The sequence below is a fragment of the Melopsittacus undulatus genome, chromosome 10 (genome assembly GCF_012275295.1).
Source record: "Melopsittacus undulatus isolate bMelUnd1 chromosome 10, bMelUnd1.mat.Z, whole genome shotgun sequence".
Taxonomy (NCBI): domain Eukaryota; kingdom Metazoa; phylum Chordata; class Aves; order Psittaciformes; family Psittaculidae; genus Melopsittacus; species Melopsittacus undulatus.
This window is the reverse complement of record NC_047536.1, coordinates 14,553,726-14,576,723: the sequence shown is the minus strand read 5'-3', so window position 1 is coordinate 14,576,723 and position 22,998 is coordinate 14,553,726. Positions and strand designations below refer to the sequence as shown.

At 51.8% G+C, this 22,998-nt stretch overlaps 1 protein-coding gene across 1 annotated transcript in view; it reads right to left on the bottom strand.

Moving 5' to 3' along the window:
• The window catches only part of JADE2 (jade family PHD finger 2), a 76,155-nt gene extending 53,554 nt beyond the window's left edge, over positions 1-22,601 (bottom strand). Inside the window, 4 exon segments of the mRNA XM_034066783.1 lie at positions 1,389-1,546; positions 12,479-12,564; positions 15,497-15,554; positions 22,242-22,601. Coding sequence (XP_033922674.1) covers positions 1,389-1,546; positions 12,479-12,564; positions 15,497-15,554 — 302 coding nt within the window. The 5' untranslated portion in view covers positions 22,242-22,601.
• Positions 22,602-22,998: the final 397 nt, after the last annotated feature.

Below are 22,998 nucleotides of genomic sequence, written 5' to 3'. Positions count from 1 at the left end.
GGAGCACCAGGAAGCAGTGCCCGCAGCAGCCGCAGGTCAGGCTGCCTTCCCATGGGCACCACCAGCCCCAGCAGAGCCAAACTATCACTTTTCAGCTGGAAATAGCACCGGCACAAGGCCTCAGCTGGGGAGCAGAGCACTGAGGAGCCCAGACTGTGGTTAGCTATCAAAGACAACTAAAAAAAGATATTCCACACACAGGAGGATTTTTTCCCCTTATTTTTTTGCTGTTTTTTTTTTTTTGTCTGGGTTTTTGGTTGGGATTTTTTTTTTCCCTTCCCAAGGATTAAATCAACTCAACAGCCCCTTTACAACTTCCCTTTTGATGTGTTCAGCCTCATTAAAGTTTCATTTCTCTCTCTGTTTTCCCCGGGGGGAGGAAGGGGAACGTACACAAAAGTTTACTTCAGCAGCAGGGGCGGCAGCTGCAGGAGCAGCTGCTGTTGCTGTGGGACAAGCAGAGCCTCCACCAGCTTTACCCAAGCCCCTCGGCAAAGCCCGTGCCCTGGGCAGCATCACGATGCTGTCAGCGGTGTTTCTACACGATGCGCACCCGGGGTCACGCACCACGGGGGGAATAGGGGAGCTGCAAAGCTCCCGCGAACCCTGCGAGCTGGGGATCTGAACCTGTGAGGTTTAGGGTCTGATCCTGCCAGTTCTGGGGTCCCTTCCCAACCTGCCTGCTTCCCTCCTCCACCAGCAGCACCAGCCTTTCCCCCGCGCTTCACCCATCACCCTGGGATATTCCCACACACAGAGCGAATGGGTAGCAGCTCCCCCACGCCTCTTCTTTTTTAGCCCGAGCAGCTGTTTGAGTGTCTATTTTAAACCCGAGTTCCCTATTTTAAAATAGCTAATGAGACACCGAGCTAGGCCGATAGACGTCGTTGCTACCGAGGTCTGGGAGATGCTTCTCTATTTCCTGGGTTGCTTTTCCAAGTCACGAACCTCGCATGCCCATCACACTTCCACAAGCAGCTTCCATGGTAAAGAGGGAAGGTTTCAATTCAAGGGCCAGCTCCTGCACCCCTGCCATGAAACAGCAGCAGAGCCATGGGTTTCTAGACCGAGATGCATCAAGCAGCCAAGCAGAGGTGGTTCTGGGTGGTTTTCCCCTGGCAGGTTTTTATCCTCCCTTTGATTTTATCAGGTCTTTCTAAAACTTCCCCAGTGAAGAGCAAACAAGGAGCTGGTCACTCGGCACAGCAACCTGCTGTGCACGCAAGAGGGACTTTCAGTAAGCAAATGCCTAAGACAAGATGCAGCAGGAGGTCCCCTGCATCTCTGTGCAAGCCCAGGATCCCGCGCATCCCCATTATAGGCACTCCAAGATGGTGTCCATCCCACCTGGCAGAGAGGACCAGGCACATGGAACCCCAATCACTTACCTGACCACAGGCTCAGGAATGGCCTCAGCACTTGCTGGCACCTGGACACCCTTCTCCCACTCCTGCCTCCAGGGATCGGCCAGGACGTAGTACTCATCGGGGCTCAGCTGGAAGGAGTCAGGGATCTTCATGGCTGTTATCAGATCCGTACGGAAAACCTGCACCGGAATAAAGAAAAGGTCCAACAGGCAAAGTGAAGGGGTCTGGCAGAGGGTGCAAGCTCAGCTCAGACACAGATGGAACATCACTACTGAACTGAAGAAACAAGAGGCTGCTTCCTCTTAGGGGATGAATGTTTTCAACATAGGCACAAGAGTACCTACTCCAAATGCCAAGGGATGCACAGCAACTGGGCTTCTCCACATCAGCCTTACTGGGGTAAACGATGCTCTTGTGTGAATGAAGCTGTGGGGAACACACAGCCCTGACCACCATCATGTCACCTCACTGCCCTCAACACCTTCATGTCCCCATCACATCACCTCAAGCAGGGACACCCAAAAGCTGAAGGTACCCCGTTAGGGCTCAATTGCTCCAGTGGTCACCAAGGATCACAAGGCAAAATATAGCCATGAGGGGTTATGCTACAGCTGGAAAACATCCACTAAAAGGTGATCCAGGTTCCTACTTACACATCCACAGCCAAACACACAGATTTCTCCTGCCCCAAGAAACCTCCTGTGATAACCAACACTGGCCCCCTCCTCTATGAAAACCCTCTGAGCCCCTCAGAGAATGGGCTTGCTCTCCATCTCCATTCTGGTCCTGCACAGTCTTCTCCCAATATACTCCAATAAAAAACTCATTCCAAAAATACCCCTCACAGTAAATAAGATTTTCCTTCCAGAGGATTGCCTGACAGCAATGACTCGAGCAATCCTGCCTCTTGCAGCACAAAAATAAATTGTAAATGAAAATGGATGATTTCTTCCTCTCTACCATCTGCTATTAGCTGAGATAATAACTAACAGTGCCAGCAATCATGCCTGGACACCAGCTCGCTCTATCTACCCCATCCCTGCTTCTTCTGCATTAACCTTCTGTGGGGCTGGGATGGATCAGGTGTTTTCTTCAGACACTGTTCAATTCTCAGGGTCTATTCCCCAAATGAGTATTGCTCTGTCAGAGCCACAATAAATGATAAAATATGGCTTGACACCTTTCATACAAAGATAACTGCCTTTGGAGAGAACTTGGGAAACCAAATCGGCTGAGATACAGGAAACCAGACTTTAACTAAGACCACTGAGACCAGTATTTAGGTCAGTTTATTTAATCCTCAGAGTCTCAGCTGCTAACCCAATTAGAGTTAAATATAATACATAAACAACCTTTTCCATCTTGGGTCCGCTTTGAATCTTACTACTACCTCTTGATGCATCTGCTTTGAGATATTTTTGCCTATGCCTATATAAACCTGATGTGACTTGGCCAGACACAGCCTCAGCGCATCCTTCAACAAACATAATTAACAGCCTACATATTACAGTCAGAATTAGGTTCAGCTTGAGAAAGATCAGGGTCCTTTAAGTCTCTGTGCTACAAACGCACGGATGCAGACGCCACAGTAACCTTTTAATACACTGCCAGTGTGAGAACTTTAACAGAATGATAAAATATGAAGCCAGACGTTAATTAAACATGAGAAGGGATATGTGAAATATCACAGCCCTTCCGGGGCTGCAGAGCAACACAAGCAAAGTAACCCCACTGTGGCTTGGTCCTTAAAATACAGTGTAGAAATACCCCCTGCTCTTGGCACCCCTGCACTGCCAGGGTCACAACTCGGGCAAACAGCATCTCCAGTACTGAGGTTTGGTGCTCATCTCCAATGAGGACAACACAAACCCAAGTGAATCTTCTCACATCTGACTGCTCTGCTTTGATGGATGAGATGCTCCTCTGTGCCTGGATCACAAGTGGCCGAGGGCGGTTTAAAGGATGGTGCCACCTCCCTGCTCCAGCCACCAGCCCCTTGTCAGGAGGGATGCACCACTTCCATACTGCTCCATTTGCCAAACTGCTATAGCAAACACTGCTTTGGAGACATTCACCCTTGGGATCTGTGGGCAAAGCCAGGTAGGAATGGCTTCCAAATGTGCTGGGCACCCAGTATGTTTCAAACCTCCCTGGACTGGACCCTGCTGACATCCAAGTGCCCTCCACCTCCTTTACTGCCAACTCCATCACCTCCTGAGGATACCCGCTTTGATGCTGTGGGGTACAGGAGCATTGCATCACTCCTTCATGGCACACAAACACACAGCTCCTCCAGGGCCCCACAGGCAGCGCAGGGCAGGCAACAGGCATGTTCATGCTGCTGCTGCAGGCACACGACCTGGCAGCCAGCACAGGAGCAGTGATGGGGACATAGGACTGCCCTTTCCAGCCCTCCCAAGGGTCCAGCCATGTCATAAATACCCCTGGCATCCTCTCTCCCTCGGATGCTGGTACCCACTGCAGAGCCTTACCCCAAACAAGGATCCTCACTTTCTTTTGCAAAGTCAGCACCAGGCAAGAGCTTGAGAGGTGATGAGCCCCATCACTTTGCTGTAACACGAGGCCATCACCTTCCTCCTACTGATGAAGAGCATCACGGAGGAGCATGAACTGCATCATGCAACCAGCCTAAGGAGGAGCTGGTAGGGCTGCTGGGGAGCCTGTTCCCCCCCTTGGGCTGCTGCCCACAGGTAGGAAATAAACCAGATCTTCATGTCAGAAACTAAACACATTTTACCCTGCTTATAGCTATTATTTAGGTAACCTCCTTAGTGCTCTCAGCTGTTAGCTGGGGTCATGGCTTTGGCCGTCCAGCACCCTGGAGCATCCCACAGGCAGGTGAGCTGGCCATGCATCCCACACCACTCACCACCACTTTGAACCAACAGGACCAGCCTCACCAATGCTCTGCAACACCCTCAGCAGATGCAAAACCCTCCAGCAAACTGCCAAACGTACCTCATAGCCTCTGCACTGGAAAGCACAGCACAGAGATCAGCCCGAGGTCTAATTTCTCCCCCCTGCATGGAGCAGATCCCAGGCTCATGTTTTCCTGCATTAAGTCTTCCCCAAACTCATCCCTTCTGGCTTTTCAGCCTGCATCGGTGCAGAAGCTTAGTCTTAATTTTAAGCCAAATCAGCACGATTGTATCTCTTTCCCTGCAGACGATAAGCCACATCGAGGGCTGGATTTGCAATCTCACAACTTCATTTATTTAGTTCCTCCTTGGAAAACAGATAAGCTTGCCCATCCAAAGGCAGCGCGCGCGGCCGTGCTTTATCACAGTGACGCCTCTGTCTTTTCATGAAGGGCTGGAAATGCTCAAATTATTAACTATCAAAGCAGAACACTTTAGAAACGAGCGAAACGGCACAGAAATTGTAAAGGAAAGCAGATCAGTTGTCTGGAAATCTCCCAACAGCTAATACGCTCAAATTGTAATCTAAATGTCTTTTTGTTTTGAATTGTCTGGGATTAGGGTTGGGAAAAGACTCAATTATTCTACTCAAACTCCTCTGAATTATTTATGAAAAGCAAATAAAGGATAAATTGGGCACTGATGAACCGAGGACCTGGCGGTGAAGAGGAAGTTTGGTACCAGAAAACAAGCAATTTTCCCTCAATAGAGTGTTTACTGTTTCTCCCCGGCTGCAGGAGCTGACAAATTGTCTCGGCTGCCCCGCTTCCTCCCCCCCAGCCCTGGCCAGGCTCCGGCCTCCCCTTCCAGGCCGGCAGTGGATCTGGTTTATTGCCTATCGATCCGTGGCAACAGTGAAGGCTGAACTGAGACGTTCCCTTTATTACCTCTGCTTGCTCGGGAACCGCAGGCAGGATTCAGTGATGCTCAGAGATGCATCACACCAGCGCCCAGGGGCCAACCTCGCCCTTTGCTAGCATCAGCTTTAGAGATGGGGAAAAAGAAGTGCAATTGCAATAGCCTAAGATATGCCTTTGTACTGCTCTGAGACCAAAGAACTACTGGACAGCACAGACCCGAGCACATCTCTCCTGTCCAACCACCACCACAGCCTGGTCCTGCAGATCCAGCTGCTCTGGGCAGGCTTCATTTCTAAGGTCTGTGAGCCGTCAGGCCTTGGTATTCACATCTCACCAGCCAGGCAAGCTTGTATTACAGATCTCTACCTCCCCCTCCTTTCATCCCACCAGCTTGCAGTGGTGGAGTGACTGCTTCCCAGGACAGCTGGTCCTAGAGTTCCAGGAATGTCAAAAGTCACTGGGACACCAAAACCATCACATTCCACAAGGATACATCAGTATTTTCTGTTACTTCTGTAATTTTCTGTTGCGAAGCAAAAGCTGCTTTAATTTTATCTCAAAATAAAAAAATCCCCCCAAGCTAATTAAATATTACACATCTTCCAATCTTCACATCCTAATGCCTTACTTGGATCCAGCTTGGTGTGGGAAGGATGGTCCTGTGGTTATGACAAATACCTGCAAAGCAGGGGCTGGATTCAGCTCCTGCCTGAGCCACATGCCCCTTGTTTAGCTCCAGTCTACTGCTTCACCCATCAGACACAGCCATTCCCTGCATCCCAAAATGGCTGCAAGGCACCTCCATGAGCTCTTCATGGACCAACATTAATTTGTCCAACGCCTGGACAACCTCTGAGAGAAACACCTACCCCTGGAAGGAGACGCCATGGCACACAGTGCCTCACTATGAAGGGAAGGGCAATAGGAATGCCACACGGCATCACAAACTGCACTCCCTTCCCTCCCTGAAGAGTCCCAGACTAAAACACTTTGTAGCAGCATTCCTTCTCCACCTCCTCTGTGCCCTCCACAGCTGACCAGCCCCTGTCTGTACTTCACCACCTTTCTGTGCAATCCTCATCTTGATTTCCAGGTGCTCTGACTCACTCACAATCCCTTCTAACAGAGTGGCCCGTCAATCTCACCACCATTCAGCTCTCACTTGATGCGCTCTGTCAAGATCTCAGCTTTCCAAGCGGCTGCACCATCGGTCTGAGCCTGCCAACTACTCCCTTAACTCCAAACACCAACCTGAAAACACCACATTCAGATCCTGCAGCAAAGACTTTCCACTCATACGAAACCAGCTCCTGGGCTGGAGCCAAAGAGCCCTATCTGGTTTGGGCTTTAACTCGAAATGAGAAGAAACACTCAGCTAGCACTGGTTTTAATTAGCTTTGGAAGCAGCAGCCAGCCCAGGGACCGCCAGGCAGGATCCACATGGATGAGCACACCCGGTGAGGCGTCACGACCTCGGCAGCACCCAGCATGGGTGCTCTGAGGTCTGCAAACCAGCCTGGGTGAAAACCAGCTCTGAAGGCAGCAGGAGGCTCAGTCAGGCACAGATGGGCTCCAGCAGGACAGGTCCCCACACATAGGGCTTGCTGAGCTGGCAGGAATTGCGTTACTCATTTCCCCCTGCACCCTTGGGGCTTTTAGACCTTTCCCTTGGGATGGAAGGATGAGCTCTGACCCTTCTCCCATTCCCAGCATGGGATGCAGCTCTTTTAACATGCAGTAACATCCATATCCCTGACAGTTTTAGGATAAAACATTCCTTTCCAAAGCACTTCAAACTGCAAAGCACTGGTTTGAAGCATAAGAGAAAGGAAGCCCAACGCTCAGAATCAAGTGCATGGTGGAAAGCACAATGTGCTCAGGAGGAAGAGGAGGAACAGGAGAGGTGTTGACCACAGCCTGCGTCTCAAACCTCACATCTGAATCTATTCTATTTTGAATCTATTCCCTCCTATAACCCAATTTGAATCGATTCCCTCCTATAACCCTGTAACACATCTGCGATGCTCACACAGTGCCCTCACATCCACAGTGCCATATGGGATCTCACACGGACCACCTCTCCGTAGTGAGACCGGCAGCAGCAGGTCAGCACAGAAAGGATGTAGGAATGCTTTCTGACACCAAGAGAGCAGGCTTTCCTTAGGCTTTGGTTTAGAACTCTTCTCCCAAGGCAACTGTGTCCTGTGTACCCCACAACCATAATCCCCTTCCTCCTTCCACCCCAGGACCAGCCTGCCTGCCTCATCTGCAGGGCTCCCTGCTCGTTTCCAGCCAGTGCTATTAGCCCTTCACTCTCTCAAGCATAAAATTGTTTGCTGTAGCTCATGAGTCACAAGGATTTTCAGAGAAAGAGAAAACAACGGGAACAATGGGAGCCCTGGGAATAGTTTTTGGTTGTACAAACTGTCTTCGCATCAGCTTGAGCCGGCACCTCCACGGGTGCAGCCCTTGGCTGGCCAGCCCCGCTCCCCTCCAGCCCTGTTTCCCTGCCATTATATCGCATTTTTCCAGCCCTTTCCAAGTGGAAAGGAGCAGTGATGTTCAGTAGCAAGGCTCAGAAGCACAGCAATGCCTGGTTTGTGCGTGTAAGCAGTGATACTATCTGCCTGTGGGGGAAAAAATACTTACTCTCATGCTCATTTGGGAGCTAGCCTGCTATCTCTTCATCTCGTCTTGTTTCCTCTCACAATACTGAATGTTAAAGATCCAATGAACAACAGAATTTAAAATAGGAACAAGAAGCATTTTTGTCTGGCCCTTCTCAGCATTCAGAAGACAATGGTATTAATCTGCTATTCCCATGTCAGCTCGGGAAAAGTGACAAAGCCACTGCAGTCAAATCTTTCAACAGAGACAGATTTACTCCTCATCCAGCCCAGCAAAAGCATGTCCAGTCTTGCTTGGCCATGCTCATAAAAGCCCTTAGTCAAGCATGGAAAGCCCAGAGACTAAATTCACATTGCACTGGGCCATGATACACCTATCACAGGGGGGAAACCAAGATTTGATGCACTAACAGTTAGCTTTTAGAAGGTTTTAGAAGGAAAACAGGGAGGATGTTTGCTAAAAGGGTTAAATCCTTGTAAAGAGATATAAAAAGGCATCCTTCAAAACACGGAAGCAGTATCTAAACAAGGCAAGCAGAAAATAATGTAAATTGTATAAATCTTGTGGATTCCCATTCAGCTTGAACCCTGCCTGCAGCTGCGGTCCCCCTTCGCTTCCAGGAAGGTCTGGACTGAAGGAGAAGGGTGATGAGGATGTCCGGCAAGAGGAGCAGCACACACTGAGGAGAGCTGAGACCATGCAGGGCTCTGCAGCTCGGAACAGGATGGCTGCAGGGCTGCCAGGCAGGTGGTTAGCACAAAAAGCAGGGTTCTTTTCCTCCCCACTACATATTCTATCAGTGCAACTCACTGCAGGGTAGTGGTTTGCATCACAAGTAGCTGAGGAGCTCAGGACTGACACCCCAGCTAAGGCAGTGATTCAGAGGCAGCATCTGAGGGAGTCCCCAGGCTGCTGATGGCCAGGAGCTGGCAGATAGAACCGGCAGCTATCACTACACACTGGCCTTGTTCCTGTATTCTCTCCTTAGACACTGACAACTGTTCCCTGTCAGGAACAGGAGAGAGGGCTCAATGACGGCAGTCTAACCAGTGAGGCTTGCGCTCACATCCCCAGCAGCCCTATAGCCAGGGGCAGGACTGCACTAATGCGCCACTAAAAGCAGCAGAAATCCATGCTTCAGGCACATCTTACTCTCTGCTGCAGATTCAGCATTCAAAACAAGGGAGGACCTGAGTGAGCATCCTCCTGCCTCCAGCTGCTGGAGCAGGGAGTGCAGCCAGCATCTCCTCACTATGCACCTTGATGGGATGGGCACCGACCACCATGCTCCATTGAGCCGAGGTTCAGAGACAAACAAACTCTAATGGGATTAATTAAAATGACCAGATTGGTAGACTCCTATCAATGCAGATGCAAGAAGCTGCTGGCACCTGCCCACATCCATCCTCTGCCTACCAGCAGGGCAGCAGAGCCATGCCCATGGCTGGGGCACCATTGGCATCGCACTGGCCCTCAGCCCTGAGGTCTCTGCTGCCCATGCTTGGGGCAGGAGAGGACAAGCGTCACCTCTGCAAGGGAGGCAGCCGGGACAGAGGCCTGGTGCCTGGGACACATCAGGAAAGAGCCCGGGCAGAGCCCCGTGACAGGCACAGATAAATATAATCGCCCTCGCTGGCAATGGCCCCCTTGGCGGATGTTTACAAACAGCTCAGTACTTTTCCATGTTAAGAAGCTTGTTTTTCCAGATGCCTTGTATCGGGTGGTTTTTAATGTGTAGAGTTAATCCCTTCTCACAGAGTCTTTCATAATAAACATCACCCCCTGACCTGGCTAATAACTATGGAACACTAATGCTCTGGAGTTGTTTCATCTCCTGCTCGGGTTGGCAGGGGGAATGCAGACTGCAGCTCGCAGAGTAACAGGGCCATGACTTTGAGAGGGACAACTCTCCATGCACACAAACCCCTGCTCCCCCAGGCTGGCCTCCAGCATCACCACCCCTCTGGACATCCCCATAACCCCCTTGCCTCGACAGCAGCTCAGCTCTTGATAAAGCTACAATCCATGTGGAACCTGGAGTTTGAGTTACTGTTTGAAAGGCTGGTCCAGCCCACAATGTCTGGGGCACACTGCCCCAAGGGGAGTTCAACATCTGACAATACATTCATCACGCTCTCCCTGTTACCCTCCTGTGGCTTCCATCCTGCATAGATAGCAAAGAGAAAGGCACTTCACTATTCCACGTGAAGCAGTTTGCCAGCGGTGTGGTTTATGCTTTACGCTTCTCAGTACTTGCCCCGCAGGACACAATGCCCATCCCACTCTGTCCCGGAAATGCTTCAGGGCTCCTACAAGCAATCCCCTGGGACAGGCCAAACCCTGCAGGTTTCACAGGCGACAGACAGTGGATGCCACACTTGGATGCTCACAGCGAGAAACACTGGGTCACTCATGGAAAACCATGGAAGATGCTGTCCTAGAGGAAATCCATAAACCAGCCCTCACTGGGATGACCTCCATGTGTTGCTACAGGTCTTGGACCTGCTGTGTGTGGCAATCCCATATCCAACCCCATGGACATGCTCTCCTGACCCCTGCGTTTCACCTGGAGCTGAATTCAAGCAAAGCCGGATGCCAGCAGTTGAGGGGGAGATGCAGGGTAAGGGGAGGCCAGCTGAGACCTGGGCTGCTCCCATCTGCTCAGGTTCCCACCATGCTCTTGTAAAAGATGGTTTGTCAGCTTGAGCATCCTGGCCCAACTCCAACTTGAGTAATTACTCACGGCCTCCCCAAATTCCCCTGGAGTTTCAGTTCAGATGTGCCACCGAGGTTCACTTTCTGTCCCAACTGTTGCTAAGCTGGGCACTGTTAAGCTTTTGCTTCACTTTATTTGTTCCAGAGCTACATTTCACTGAGAACTATCCTCTGGGTATAACAGAGCATGAAGCAGAGAGATAAGCCTGGCCCCTGCAGGCTCCCCATCTGATGTCTTGCCGGGCGCTGAGGACTGAGATCTAGTTTTCACTCCAGCTGTTGTACAGCAGCAAAACTTGGATCCGGGTCTGAACATCCTTCCAGTGCAGAAGTGTTTTCACTTGGGAGTCTTGGGACTTCTATCCAGTAGCTTCATTAGCAGACGAGTAAACTGTGGGTGTCACAAGTCACATCTTTGCACGTGTGACCAGGTCTACTGATGAGCGTCTCTGCAGGACCCCTGAAGACACCTCCATGTCAAATGTGATGCCCTTATGGACATGTCAGGCACAGGGATGGGCTGTTATTTCACAGAGGGGGATAACAGTGTCCCAGGAGGAGATGCCCAAAATGCTTCACTTTTTCAGTGGGGGATCAGCTCACAGATTACACCCTCACCCATTTCAAGAGACACATCTATAACCAAAAAACAGCATTACCAGCCCTAATGCACAACATCCCAACAGCCTTGTCAGCAGCCAGTGGCACCTGCACCCTGGTTCTTTGTTCTCTGGAGTGTTTCCAACTACCTCCGCTGGTAATAACAGCTTTTCAGCCCCTCTCTTTATCCAAAGCACAAACAACTCAGACTTTTAAAGTCTCTATCCATAGCCAATCCCTTAGATGTACCAATGTAAATGTGTCAGAGTGGCAACAGCCAAGCGCAGCTGTGATTCACGCAGTGACCACAGGAAAACCTCAAAATCTCTACTCAGCATGATGCAAAGGGAGGATGTTAGAGAGGTCTGTGCTTAGCCACAGCCTCAGGAGAGGTGTAACGTAGGGGCCTGGGATGGAGTTTACAGCCTGTGAGCAGACATCAGCCATGCCAGCCTCACCTGCTTCTAAACATAGCTCTGTTTGACTCCAGACCCCGGTCCAGAGGAAAGGGAATGCAAGAACAATGTCCCTCTGGCTTTGCTCATACTGCTCTTGAAAGGAAGGTGACCACCACTAAACACTGCAGTTGCTACAACAGCAGCTCATGCCTGGTATAGTTTCCATGTCTAGTGGAAATGTATCCGAGGCACGCGAGGGAAAACAGGGCACAGCATCATCCCTTCCAGCACGGTCCTTGGGAAGCAGAGTTCTTCTGACCTGGTCGCAGTCCCTGCAACACAGAGCTGGAAAGGGCAACCAGGGCAATGCCCCGGGGCAGGCAGCACTGCCCTGTGCCAGTCAGGAGCAAGGGAAAACCCTGCAGCAAGGTCAGGCACCAATGGCCTCAGCTCAATGCCCTTGAGCCCCATGACAGGAGGAATCCAACACAACATGATCTGCAACTCAGCTGTGTCGTGTCTCATTTCACTGCCCTGAACCTCCCAGTGGCTCACGGGGAGGAGCCCTGTGCCACTGAGCCACCCTTCCTGGCATCAGTGCTATAACCTGAGCTATCAATGAAAGGGCATCCAGGCAGGCACCAAACCAGGGAACCTCAGCATGTAGCTACCCGGATACTGCAGGACCTCCCAATCCTACCAAACTCCACCTCTCCCCACCTGTATCAACAGGGATGCAGTGAGCACCAGAACCCCTCACCCTCCATCAGTGATGTCTGCAGGGTACCTCTGCCTGCTTCCTCCCAGCAGAGCCAAGCACAAGGCTAAGGCCAAGGCACCACTGGCTCCAGCATCCTGGAGGATATCCTGTCCTGGTACCCACCACCCGCAGCCAGCTGTGGGCATATCAGTTGCCACCACATCTGGATTTTCCCTAAAGAAAAGCTCTCCTCTGGCAAAAGTCCACGTACCTCAGAGGGTTTCTTCTCCTTCTGCCGTGACCAGGGGGATTTGGTATTTGGAATCTTGGAGCATCTGGAGGCGGAGGTTGTGTGACCTGCAACAAGGCAACAGAGAGAGGTTACCTGGAAAACAGATCCATTTTATTCCCCATCTTTGTCCCCAGCCCCACTGCCACTACTCCAGCCTCAACCAACGCTTTGAGTCAACACCAAGAGGCAGTAAGACATTGACATGGCATTATTGGTGTGCACATCCCAGGGTACTTCACCAAAAGTACTTCACATTACTTTCCTACTGCTATAGATGATTGAAACAGAGGCTTCTGGAATGCAAACATTAGAAATGAGAAACCTAAAGACATAAGAACGGCTTCTAAGGGGGAATGAGCAAGGGCTCATTCCTGGGATCCGCTGGAATGAGGAATTCAAGAGGTAAAACTATAAGTTTTCTAACAAAGATGCCTAAAGACAAGGACCTGAACTGCCCAAGGACTTCAGACCCCATGGTCAGAAACACTGCCCAAATTGGGTCCATGCCAGGACTGATCATTCCCATGCCAGTTCAGCACCTGGTGGGAACCATGCAACAGGACACATCAAGTAAATGAATTTACACTTTTCAGCAGGAAGACAGCATTTGCTTTGGGATTTGGGATTTCTATCCTCTGGGAGCATTATTAACAGACTCTCGTCATCCTGACTGGAGCAGCATCATCACCACTGCTACCCCCTTCCACAAGGCAAGGGCAGCTAAAGCCTGGAATGTGCTGGGACCATGATGTTATTAATCTTTGTTTCCAACCCATGTGTGTTACTATGACTAAAAACCTCAAAGATATGTATTTTGTAATAAGTAATAATAAACTAATTATTGGAACCTTTTTATAATGATGAGGACATCTGGATCTTCTAGAGAGCAGGACCCCTCCAGATTCCACTAGATAGACACGTTTTTGTGGGGCTGCAGCAAATTAACTCTCAATAAGTCCGTTTAACACTGATTTTACCCTTGGATGGCTGAACAGGAGGAAACAACACCATGCACGTAAGGAACTGCCAAACCTGATGGAGCCATGCACACAAAGGCTTCAGGAGTTCTGCCAGAGGCTGAGCTGTCCCAGGCCACAAGGGCTGTCCCTGATGCAGCATCACTACGGTGGGAAATGTCCCTTCCTCTGCCAGCTCAGGCCATTGAGTCCCCCATGAGGCCAGATAAACCTCATGTGCCTATTTCTGCTGGCAGGGGAGGAGGCACTGGTTCACTCTGTGCTCTTTGCCTGATGCACTCGCTGTCTTGTACTCCATGAAATGAAGCCCAGATCCGATGGCATCAGTCATCCCCAAAGGACAGCTGGTTTTCTGACTGCAGTGTCAAGCTAGGTAGCATTACTGGGCTCCACACAAATGCCTTTCTTTAAATCATTTCAGTACATAACAGGACTCCATAGGGAAAGCCCACAGGTGAAGTCCCATGCTGCAGCCACTGGGAAATGCCACTGGACTCAGTGAGCTCTTCAGAGCATTGCAGCACCAGATCCACAGCTTCTACTGAGAGACTGAGGCACTAACTTCCACCTTGCCCCCTCTTCCCTAGCTACAACATGGTGCTACAACTACACAGGCTTAGATAAGGTGCCACTGCCATCCTTTCCTGGCAGAGGAATCGAAAGGAAGGTCATCACTTTGTTTACAGTTATCCTGCCGGAGAGCATTTGTCAACAGCTTAGCTATCACCTGCAGCAGGAATATCCAGGCCCAACAGAGATAAGGCCATGTTGTTTAATACTGTGATTAAAGATGCCTTACCCCTGAAAGGCAGAGCAGCCAGCTAGCACGGCTCGGCTCCGTAAGCCTTTGAGCATGTGGGGATTAGGAGACGGGAAGCTGGGAGCATGGCTTCCAAAACAAACCCTCCTCTGAGATAGAGATGTTTCATTTTACGAGAAGCCAGCGGTGCTGACAGAGCCTGAAGCACTTCCCATAGGCACGGCTCAGCCCCCAGCCCCCTCCCCATGGCTCCAGCAGGATGGGGGTCCCCTCCAGCAGCCAAACAGCAGTTTCCCATTGGCAGCAATGGTGCGAACTCCACTCAGGCTGACAGGTTTTTTGGCTATAGCTGTGGGAACGGCAGCCAACCCCAGCGAGATCAGCGCTTCCATAACCCCCTGTAATCTCCCCATCATCCTGTTAGGAAAAGGCCCAGAAGTTTTAGTGTCTTTAGCAAAGTCCCTTTCGTTCTCGGGTATCCAGCAGCCAGATCCTGTAAAGTGTGGAGAGCAAATTCCCAGCACGGCCCAGATGAAATTACTGTGACATTCATAAGAAACCAACAGGAACCAGTGTGAAACTCAGGAGCCCAGACAAGGGATTAGACTGGTGCCTGGAGGGTACTGAACACGAAGGCACTGCGGTATGTCTGCACTGGGTGAAACCCTGGAAGAAGTGGGAGAGGGAAGCGCTCTATTTATAGCCAAAATCCAGCACATGTTTATTGTTGAGCACATGCTTCTGTGCCTTCCTGAATGAGGATGAAGTGAGGTACATGGTGAATAGCAAGTATGGGCCTGCAAGCTCTGCTGACTTGAACCTCATCCCTTTTCCCACATCACTCTTCAGCTAGCAAGGAGGGAACAAGGTGGCTCCGGTTTTATCCTGACTCCACTAAAAACTTCCCTTTCCCCCAGCACAACTCAATCAAGAGCTAACTAGTCGCAGGCTGCAGCAGGAAAGGACAACTTGCCTACAAAGGGTATTTGCTTCGTTAGCAGATTTGCCATTAGCAGCTCCCCCTTGCCCAGGCTCCTCACAGAAGGGAGACACTCTCATCAGTACAGAGGAGCCACAGCCAGGCATTTAAATTGATATCAGGTTGTTGCTGCATCTCTGACAAACCCAGCCCCGCACACAATTCATCGTGCAGAGACTTCCCAGTAAATGCAGTTTCCTCCTCTCTTTGCAAAGTAATTATTCAAGCCTTTTCCCTGCTGGAGGTGAATCTCGTTCAAAGCCTTGAATTAAAGGTCTTACTGTCAGTGGTGTCTGAGTTATCACTGCTGATCGAGTACTTGCGTCGTTTCTCTTCCATCTGTAACAAAAGAAATTGAACATTACATGTGATGTCCAGGAAACCCAGCTCAGCACCAAGTCACTGTTATCTCTGCAGATCAGCACACAGAGTTACCTCAGCACCAGCCAGTACTTACCCTCACACACACACACCTACCCAGGGGCTTAAAAACAGGAAGAAAACAATCCTCATAGGGCTTTTCTATAAGGGTGTCAGCATGTCAACCAGCTTTCCCTTCTCCTAGGAGCACCAGTGAGTACACTCTGACTGCCCAGCTTTGCATGGTGATTTGCCTATGAAGGATTCCCAAGCAATGGCTCTGCTGCTGCAAGAGCATCACCACCCGAGGATACCCCACCAGGGACCATGATGCTGTCGGATGGGACAAAAGACATCCCTGCTGCGAGCCACCCATCCAGGCTGCAACTTTGAGAAGTGCACACATAGAACAGAAACCCTGTGCACTTTCAGTATGGCTGCAGGGGGAAGTCCGAGCATCCTGGAGCTGAAGAGGACCCCTGTGTACAATAAGCCTGGGGTTTTACCCTCTGACTCATCTTCCCACTCAAGCAGCATCCACTTCTAAGACTTCTGGTGTCTGTCACACAGCCAGCATGCTCTAGCCAAGCCTGAAGCACACTTCCCATCACCCAGAGCTGCTCTGCCTGCTCCAGTGCAGCCCCAGGGGGTGAGCAAGCAGCTTCTGCACAGCTGCTGTGAGCTCTCCATCCGCTCAAACCATGGCACTGGGTGCCACTGCACCAACTGGGAGGACACAAGACCCATTTCAAAGCTGGTTCGCTTTTTGACTATGAACAACCCATAGAAACACTTGAAATCAGAGGGCTCTCCTGAAGTTGCCCCTCAGGAACCAAGCATTTGAAGTTGAAAGTTAAGTACCTTTATCAGTAGGTGACGGAAAAAGAAAGAAGGTAGAGGAAAAAGAAAGAAGGAAGAGGAAAAAGACAGAAGGAAGAGGGAGAAGAAAGGAGAAAGGGAAAAAGAAAGGAAGAAGAGATTTTTACTTCTGAAGACCCTAGTTTATCAGTGTGGCTGGTGGCTGATCAGTGTGACCCCAATACAGGGCTTAGGGAGTGCTGGGTGGAAAGGGCTACTCATGGATCAGAGGCCTCTCCAAGAGGCTGTAAGCTAAAATACACTTGCAGAAAACAAAGTTAACCTCGTAGACACCTTCCTAGTGGTTTCTGAGATAGCCTGTAAGAACCTCAGGGTGCTGACATGGCACACACACTGCTGCTTCCGCAACTGGGAAATGGGAATGATAATAAAACACTGCTTTGGTGTGCTTTGGTCGCAGAAGGTACTGGAAGCACTCAGACTGGATAGGAGGGCAAAGCATGCCATCCCCCCCAGAGAACAGGAAAAGTCCCACATAAGCATATAGAACCTTTGCAACACCTGTATTTTACACTATATATGCTATGTTTTATCACACCATTATAAGGGATAATACTACCAAGTATCATAAACCTTTAACTATCAGCATTGCCCTGTCAAAACAAGATTCAAAAGGTTCCTTAAGAGTATGGCAATATCAATACTTTCCCCCATGGATTCCAGGGGAAACAGATGTTATTAAACCAGCCTTGTTCCAGGCAACCATCGGATTTTGCTTGGGGAAAGCGATACTGAAGACGGCTCTAACTACAGTTTACTTACTGTTAGTGGGAATTCAACCTGAACCTTCTAAACTGGTTCCTACTGGCTTGAAGTGGCAAACAGAGCACAGAGCTGGAGCTGTGCTTTTATTGCTTGAGTTCCTCGTCACAGAGATTAAATAAACCAAAGTCAATGGGGAAAAGAAACACCTGAACTGAAGCAAAGAAATGCTACTGATAATCTCCAGTGCTTCCCATCTTTGCCTTTACAGCAAGACAGTGCTGTGGGCATTGCTTGCCTTCCAAGTGAGGGAAAAAGGTGCATGATTAATGCACAGCACAGCTGTCAGGATGCTGGGACTGGCTTTGGCTCTGATACAGATGTGAGAAGATGCACCGATCATCCCTTTAGTTGAGCTTGGTCCTGCTTCTGTCCTACACAACACACTGTTACATGCTCACTGTGGAACAGCATGGATTTATATTCACGTACAGCAGTGGCTCACACTGCAGGTAAAATAGCAGCTCTACTTCAGGAAATCATTTTGCCACTGTTTGGCAGGATCCAAGACAGCATCCTCTGAACCAAATTGCATTAAATTGCTCTGAATGAAATCCTGGCTTGAGCAAAGCGCTGACATCTCTGAACACAGCAGCACGAAAAGCCAACTGCTGCCTGGGATGGGGATGGCACACACCAGCCACACAGGTGCTGTGTGCCTGAAGGGAGCAAAATCTGGGGCAAAATCCACAGGGTTCAGCCAAGCCCTTTCAAAAAATGGTACCTTCCAGGCAGTGTTAAGAAGATGCTGTTTTCTGATGGACTCATCTTCTTGAGCAGTGACATAGTATGGTCCTTAACAGAGGGGTTTACTGTAGGAGTAGTAACTGAGCCATTTTTCCACCTGGAGCACAGGGTTGTAAAGTCTGATGGTGGCTGGCGAAGCCACTGGAACCCAGCACAGGGACCCACTGCCACATCCCACCCATTCCCAAGCACTGGAGCTCCAGCCCCAACAAGCCCCACACCGAGCTCATAGAAACAATTCACTTGGGGCACATCTCAAGCCATCTGAGTCTCCACAAAACACAGTCTCTGCTCCAAAATGACTCTTCTGTTTACATTATAAGCTAATTTCACCTTGAACTGACCCATTCCCTGCATGGCATCATCATTAAAATCATCAACAAATACCAACAAAATTTGTAATACTTTGAGAAGGTCACTGTTAGGTCAAACTTGGCCCAAAACCCAGCTCTTACAGAGCCAGCAACCAAGAGGAAGGTTTCCATGTATGCTTGCTTAGAAAATTCAAACAGAAACAGATGTGGGTTTCTTTTCTAAACAAATGAACATCCCCCTGAAGTGTCTGCAACACAAATCCACAGGCAAAGCCCAGCTCTAAGGCCTGCGAACCCAAAAACTGCCTGCAAACTTAACCCATGTTCAGCATCGCCTTTGTTCAAGCTGAGAAAGGCAGATAAATGCTAAACCAAGGGATGGCCCCCCATCAGCCTAAACAAATGTGAATCACTAGAACCAAGGACAAATTAAGAGAGATTTGAGGTGATGGCCTCAGGCTGCCTGGTCCTGCAGGGGAGGGGCTGGAGAGGAGCTTTTGGAGATGCAGCTCTGCCCAGCCCATGCAACCAGGGAGAGGTGAAGGCAGCAGAACTCTTCCTCACACACAGAGATGCTCAGACCCTGAGCTCCTGTCCCACTTCCCCACTGCTCCCATCCATACTAAACCATCATCCAGCCTCATCCAGCAAACAGCTCCTCACCCCCTCCGGACCCCTCCACAATCCCTGAGGAACTGTGATATCTCCCAGCTCCCTGTAAACTCTTTGGCACATCCGAGTTCCCGTGGCAGCTCCCAGCAGCATCACAACAGGCTCTGCAGGGGCTGTTTGTGAGAATGAACCACTCTGGGCTGTGGTGAGCAGAGAAATGCATCCATGCCTGCGCTCCCTGCTCCCGCAGGGAACAGGCACAGAAACCTGCATCAGTTGCAGCATGAAACCCAAAAAACCCCAAGTATTTGTCATCTTGTCATCGCCTCTCCCCAGCGCCCACCCGCACGCTCAGGGATGCGCCGCGCTCGGTCCCCCCTTTGCCGTCACCTCTGACGCTGTGACAGTTGAGCAACACGGGCTGAATGATGTGCTCTGTTTGCGAGCTGCAATGAGACTGCAGAAAAACCACTTCCCTGTTTGTTCTTCCAGCACAGAAATAGGAACACAAACAGAAAGAGAGTGCCCCCAGCGGCACCCACACCGCTCCGGCCAGCCCGCACCCCGCTCCCAGGCACCCCTAACACCCGGGGACACCCGGTCCTGCACCCCCCCTCCCGTCCCGTCCCATTGTCTGCACCCCGGTGGGTACCGTGGAGCAGAGGGGCTGCTCTCAGTGCATCCCCCCTGCCTGAACTATTCCTTTGCTCTGTCTAGGAATACCAGCCAGTTGTTAGAAAGTAGAAAAGGGCCGGTATCAGAAAGCATAACTATAGGAAGGGTGGAGGGTTGGAAGGTCTCAGCCTTGATGGTACAACGGTTGTCCCCATAGGATTTCCTTTCCATTAACCATTTTGGAGCCAAGCACTGCTATAGGAGGCTCTGACAGAGCAGCAGCATCCCCAATGCAGGCACAGCCCCAGTTTCACAACAACAGAACAAACTTGTTGACCGAAGGATGCGCAGCGGCTGTGCCAACAGATCCTGGTGCACAGTTCTTACATCTTAGAGTGGGGAAGCCACCCTGCTCCTCTCCTAACCTCCCTGGTAACCCTGTGAAGTGTCAATGTGGAAAGGCACGAGCCTGGTACCCAGAACAGTCATTTTCTGGGCAGCGGGAGCCTGTCCCTGCAGCTCCTCTGCCTCCTCCACAGCCTGCTGTTAGCTCCCACCTCTTAAGCAAGAACTCAACTGCCCAGGTGAAGGGAGAGCCATCCCTCCTCTCCTCCACTGCACCCCTGCCTTGGCTCCCTGGGGCAAAACTTCATCTCATTTCAATTTAAAACAAACCAAGCCCCGTTTACTTCCTGTGCTTTGCCCTTTTCCACGTCTACAAGGGGGATGTTTTGGGTTTTATTCCTTTACTACTGACCTTTATAACTTCGCTTGCCTCTTCTGACTCCTTACCCTCTAATTAGCCATGCTTTTTCTTCAGCAAGCCCAGACAGAGCACAGGTAATCAGAAAGGCTATTGCGGACACTCGGGACCACCCCTGCCTTCGGGCAAGAGGAAGCAGGCAGGGACACAGGGACACAGGGACCCATCTCCTTGCCCACAGTCAGCTGCCCCATCCTACAGGTCTCTGAGGATCCCCAGCTCAGAGGAGAATCAACAGTTGCTATGGGCACACCAATCTTTGTACCAAACACCCAGAAACAGGCAAAGACCAGGTCTTATTTGAAATACCTTCCTTTGGGGACCACCTATCCACCAACTTCCCCAACTTGGGTGTCAAACACTACCAGCAGCCAGCACTACTTCCAATGAATTGCATCTCCCTGCCTACAGACCTAACGTGTACCCTCCCATGCTTTACTCCAAGCCTTCATTTTTGGCCATCAGCCCTCAATTTTCCTAGGAAAAACAAATTTAACCTTTGATTTAACCTTTCAGCAAGCTATTTTTACTTCTATCTCAAGCTTATTTTAACCTCGGTAGCCAATAAACGCTTAAAGGTCAAACACCATTCCTAAGAGCGGGGCTCCTTACCCCTGGGAGAAAGGCTGAGATCACCGATTTTTTTCCTTTCCCAAGCAAAACCCCCTCGGAGCAATGTCCCAGCGGTAGGAGGGTCTCGGCTCCAACCCATCAGTAAACAATATTCACCGTGGGTGCTGAGAGCAGGAGCTGGGAATTTTCCCTCTGAATGCCATCCTTCCCTTCCCACTCAGCGCTCAAGATGTACAGGTATGGAAATATATATACATATAATTTCTCTCCTCCTAATTGCACCCGAGGCTGACAATTCAGGAGCTCCCCTGCCTCTGCAGCGCTTCCCAACTCCAGCTCGGTGCTTCCACCAGCCAGGTGGCAGCCAGGGAGCAGAAGGTAAGCATCCCACCTCGGGGCAGCAGGTAAAGGCTCCATCTCACCCCGGGGCTGCAGCTAAGACCTCCATCCCATCCTGCATCCTGGGGCGGCTGAGAGCTCAATCCCACCCCGCATCCCACCCCGGGGCCGCAGGCACGGGCTCCATCCCACCCCGCATCCCGTTGCAAAGCGCTGCCCCGTTCGGCGGGAGGAAAGCGGCGCGGAGTCCCCCGAGGACGAGGAGGGAGCCCGAGGGCAGGTGCCCGGTTCCGGGTTGGGGGGGGCAGCACCACGCAGGACCCCCAGGGCACTGGGGACCGGGTTGGGGTGTGTTTGCCCCCGGGCGATGCGCGGGGGGGATGCGGGCGCCTCCCGGGGCCGGTATCCCAGGGACCCATCGGGAGCAGGCGGCGGGGAGGGAAGGAGGAAAGGAGCGAGGGAAGGGCAGGCGGGAGCCGGCCCCGCCACGCCCCCGGGCAGCGCCATCCCGGCCCCGCGCAGCGCTGCGCGCCCGCGGGCCGCCCGCTCCGCCGGCAGCGGGAGCCGCGGATCCTCAACACCCCCCCAACACACACACACACCTCCACCGGGGCCGCGCATGGAGCCGCGGAGCGCGCTCCCGCCCCGCGGCGGGCAGGGAGAGCGCAGGGCTGCCTCTGCCGCAGTCATTAATTCGGGGTGGTGGTGGTGGCTGGGGGGGGGGGATAAATAACAAGTAAATAGAGAATGGAATCAAAACAACAGCGGCGGAGCCGGGAGCCGACCCTGGAAAAGTTGGTGTTTACGTTCCCGCTGCCTCCCTCGTACACTTTAAAACAGGAGTGACCAACATGCGCAATCCGCCCCTGGAAATGCTGCACATCCCCCGCCTCGCAGCGCTTTGGGGGGGGGGGTTGGGGGGGGAGGTGGAGGGGACACACAGAAAAATAAATAAATAAAAAATGAAGATTTTCACGAAATAAATCAATGGCAGCAAAAGCCGCGGGAGCTGCGGAATCCCCTCCCGCGGGAAAAGCAGCCCCGCGCCCGCCGCGCCTTTACCTTTGCCAGGAGAGTGTCCTCCAAGAGTTGAGCCGGTCTCTCGGGTTACGGGCGGGGAGGAGGCGGGGGGCGGGGGATGCTCCCGCAGTCCCCGGCCGGGAGAGCCCCCCTCGCCGCCTCAATCCGGTGTCATTGCCGGGGCCGCGCCGCCGGGGCCCTCCTTTAGGAGCGCCCGCCCGGTAACTCCATGGATGCGGCCCCGCTCCCAGCCGAGATGGCCGCTCCGCCGCGGCCGGGCGAGCCCTGCCCGCCTGTTTCTCTTTCTTTTTCACCCCGCACTTCCTCAGCCTCTCCGAGCCCCGCCGCCGCTCGGGCTCCGGCAGGGAGGCGGGGAAGCGACTTTCGGAGCGGGGACGGATAATGGTGGCGGCGCTTCCACCCCCCCCCCCCCCCCAACCCCAACCCTCCCCCCTCCCGCCGCTGCCGCCGCCTCGGCCGCCCCAAATGTTCAGTTTCTTCCCGTCCGTCGTCCCCGCGGCGCAGCGGCAGGGCCGGGTGCGGGCAGCGCCGGTCCCATCCCGGCCCGCTGCCGCCCGCCCCTCACCCCGCCGCCGGCCGCCGGGGCCCCATGGCGCTGCCCGGAGCCGCCCCGCAGCCGTCCCGCCGGCCCCGCACACACACACACTCCCGGCTCTTTCTCACCCCCCCCCGCCCCGCTCCGCGCCGCGCTGCGCACACGCGGAAACGGGGCCGCTCCTTAAGGAAAAAAATAAATAAAAAATAAAAAAAATAAGCTTATACTTAAAAAAAAAAAACA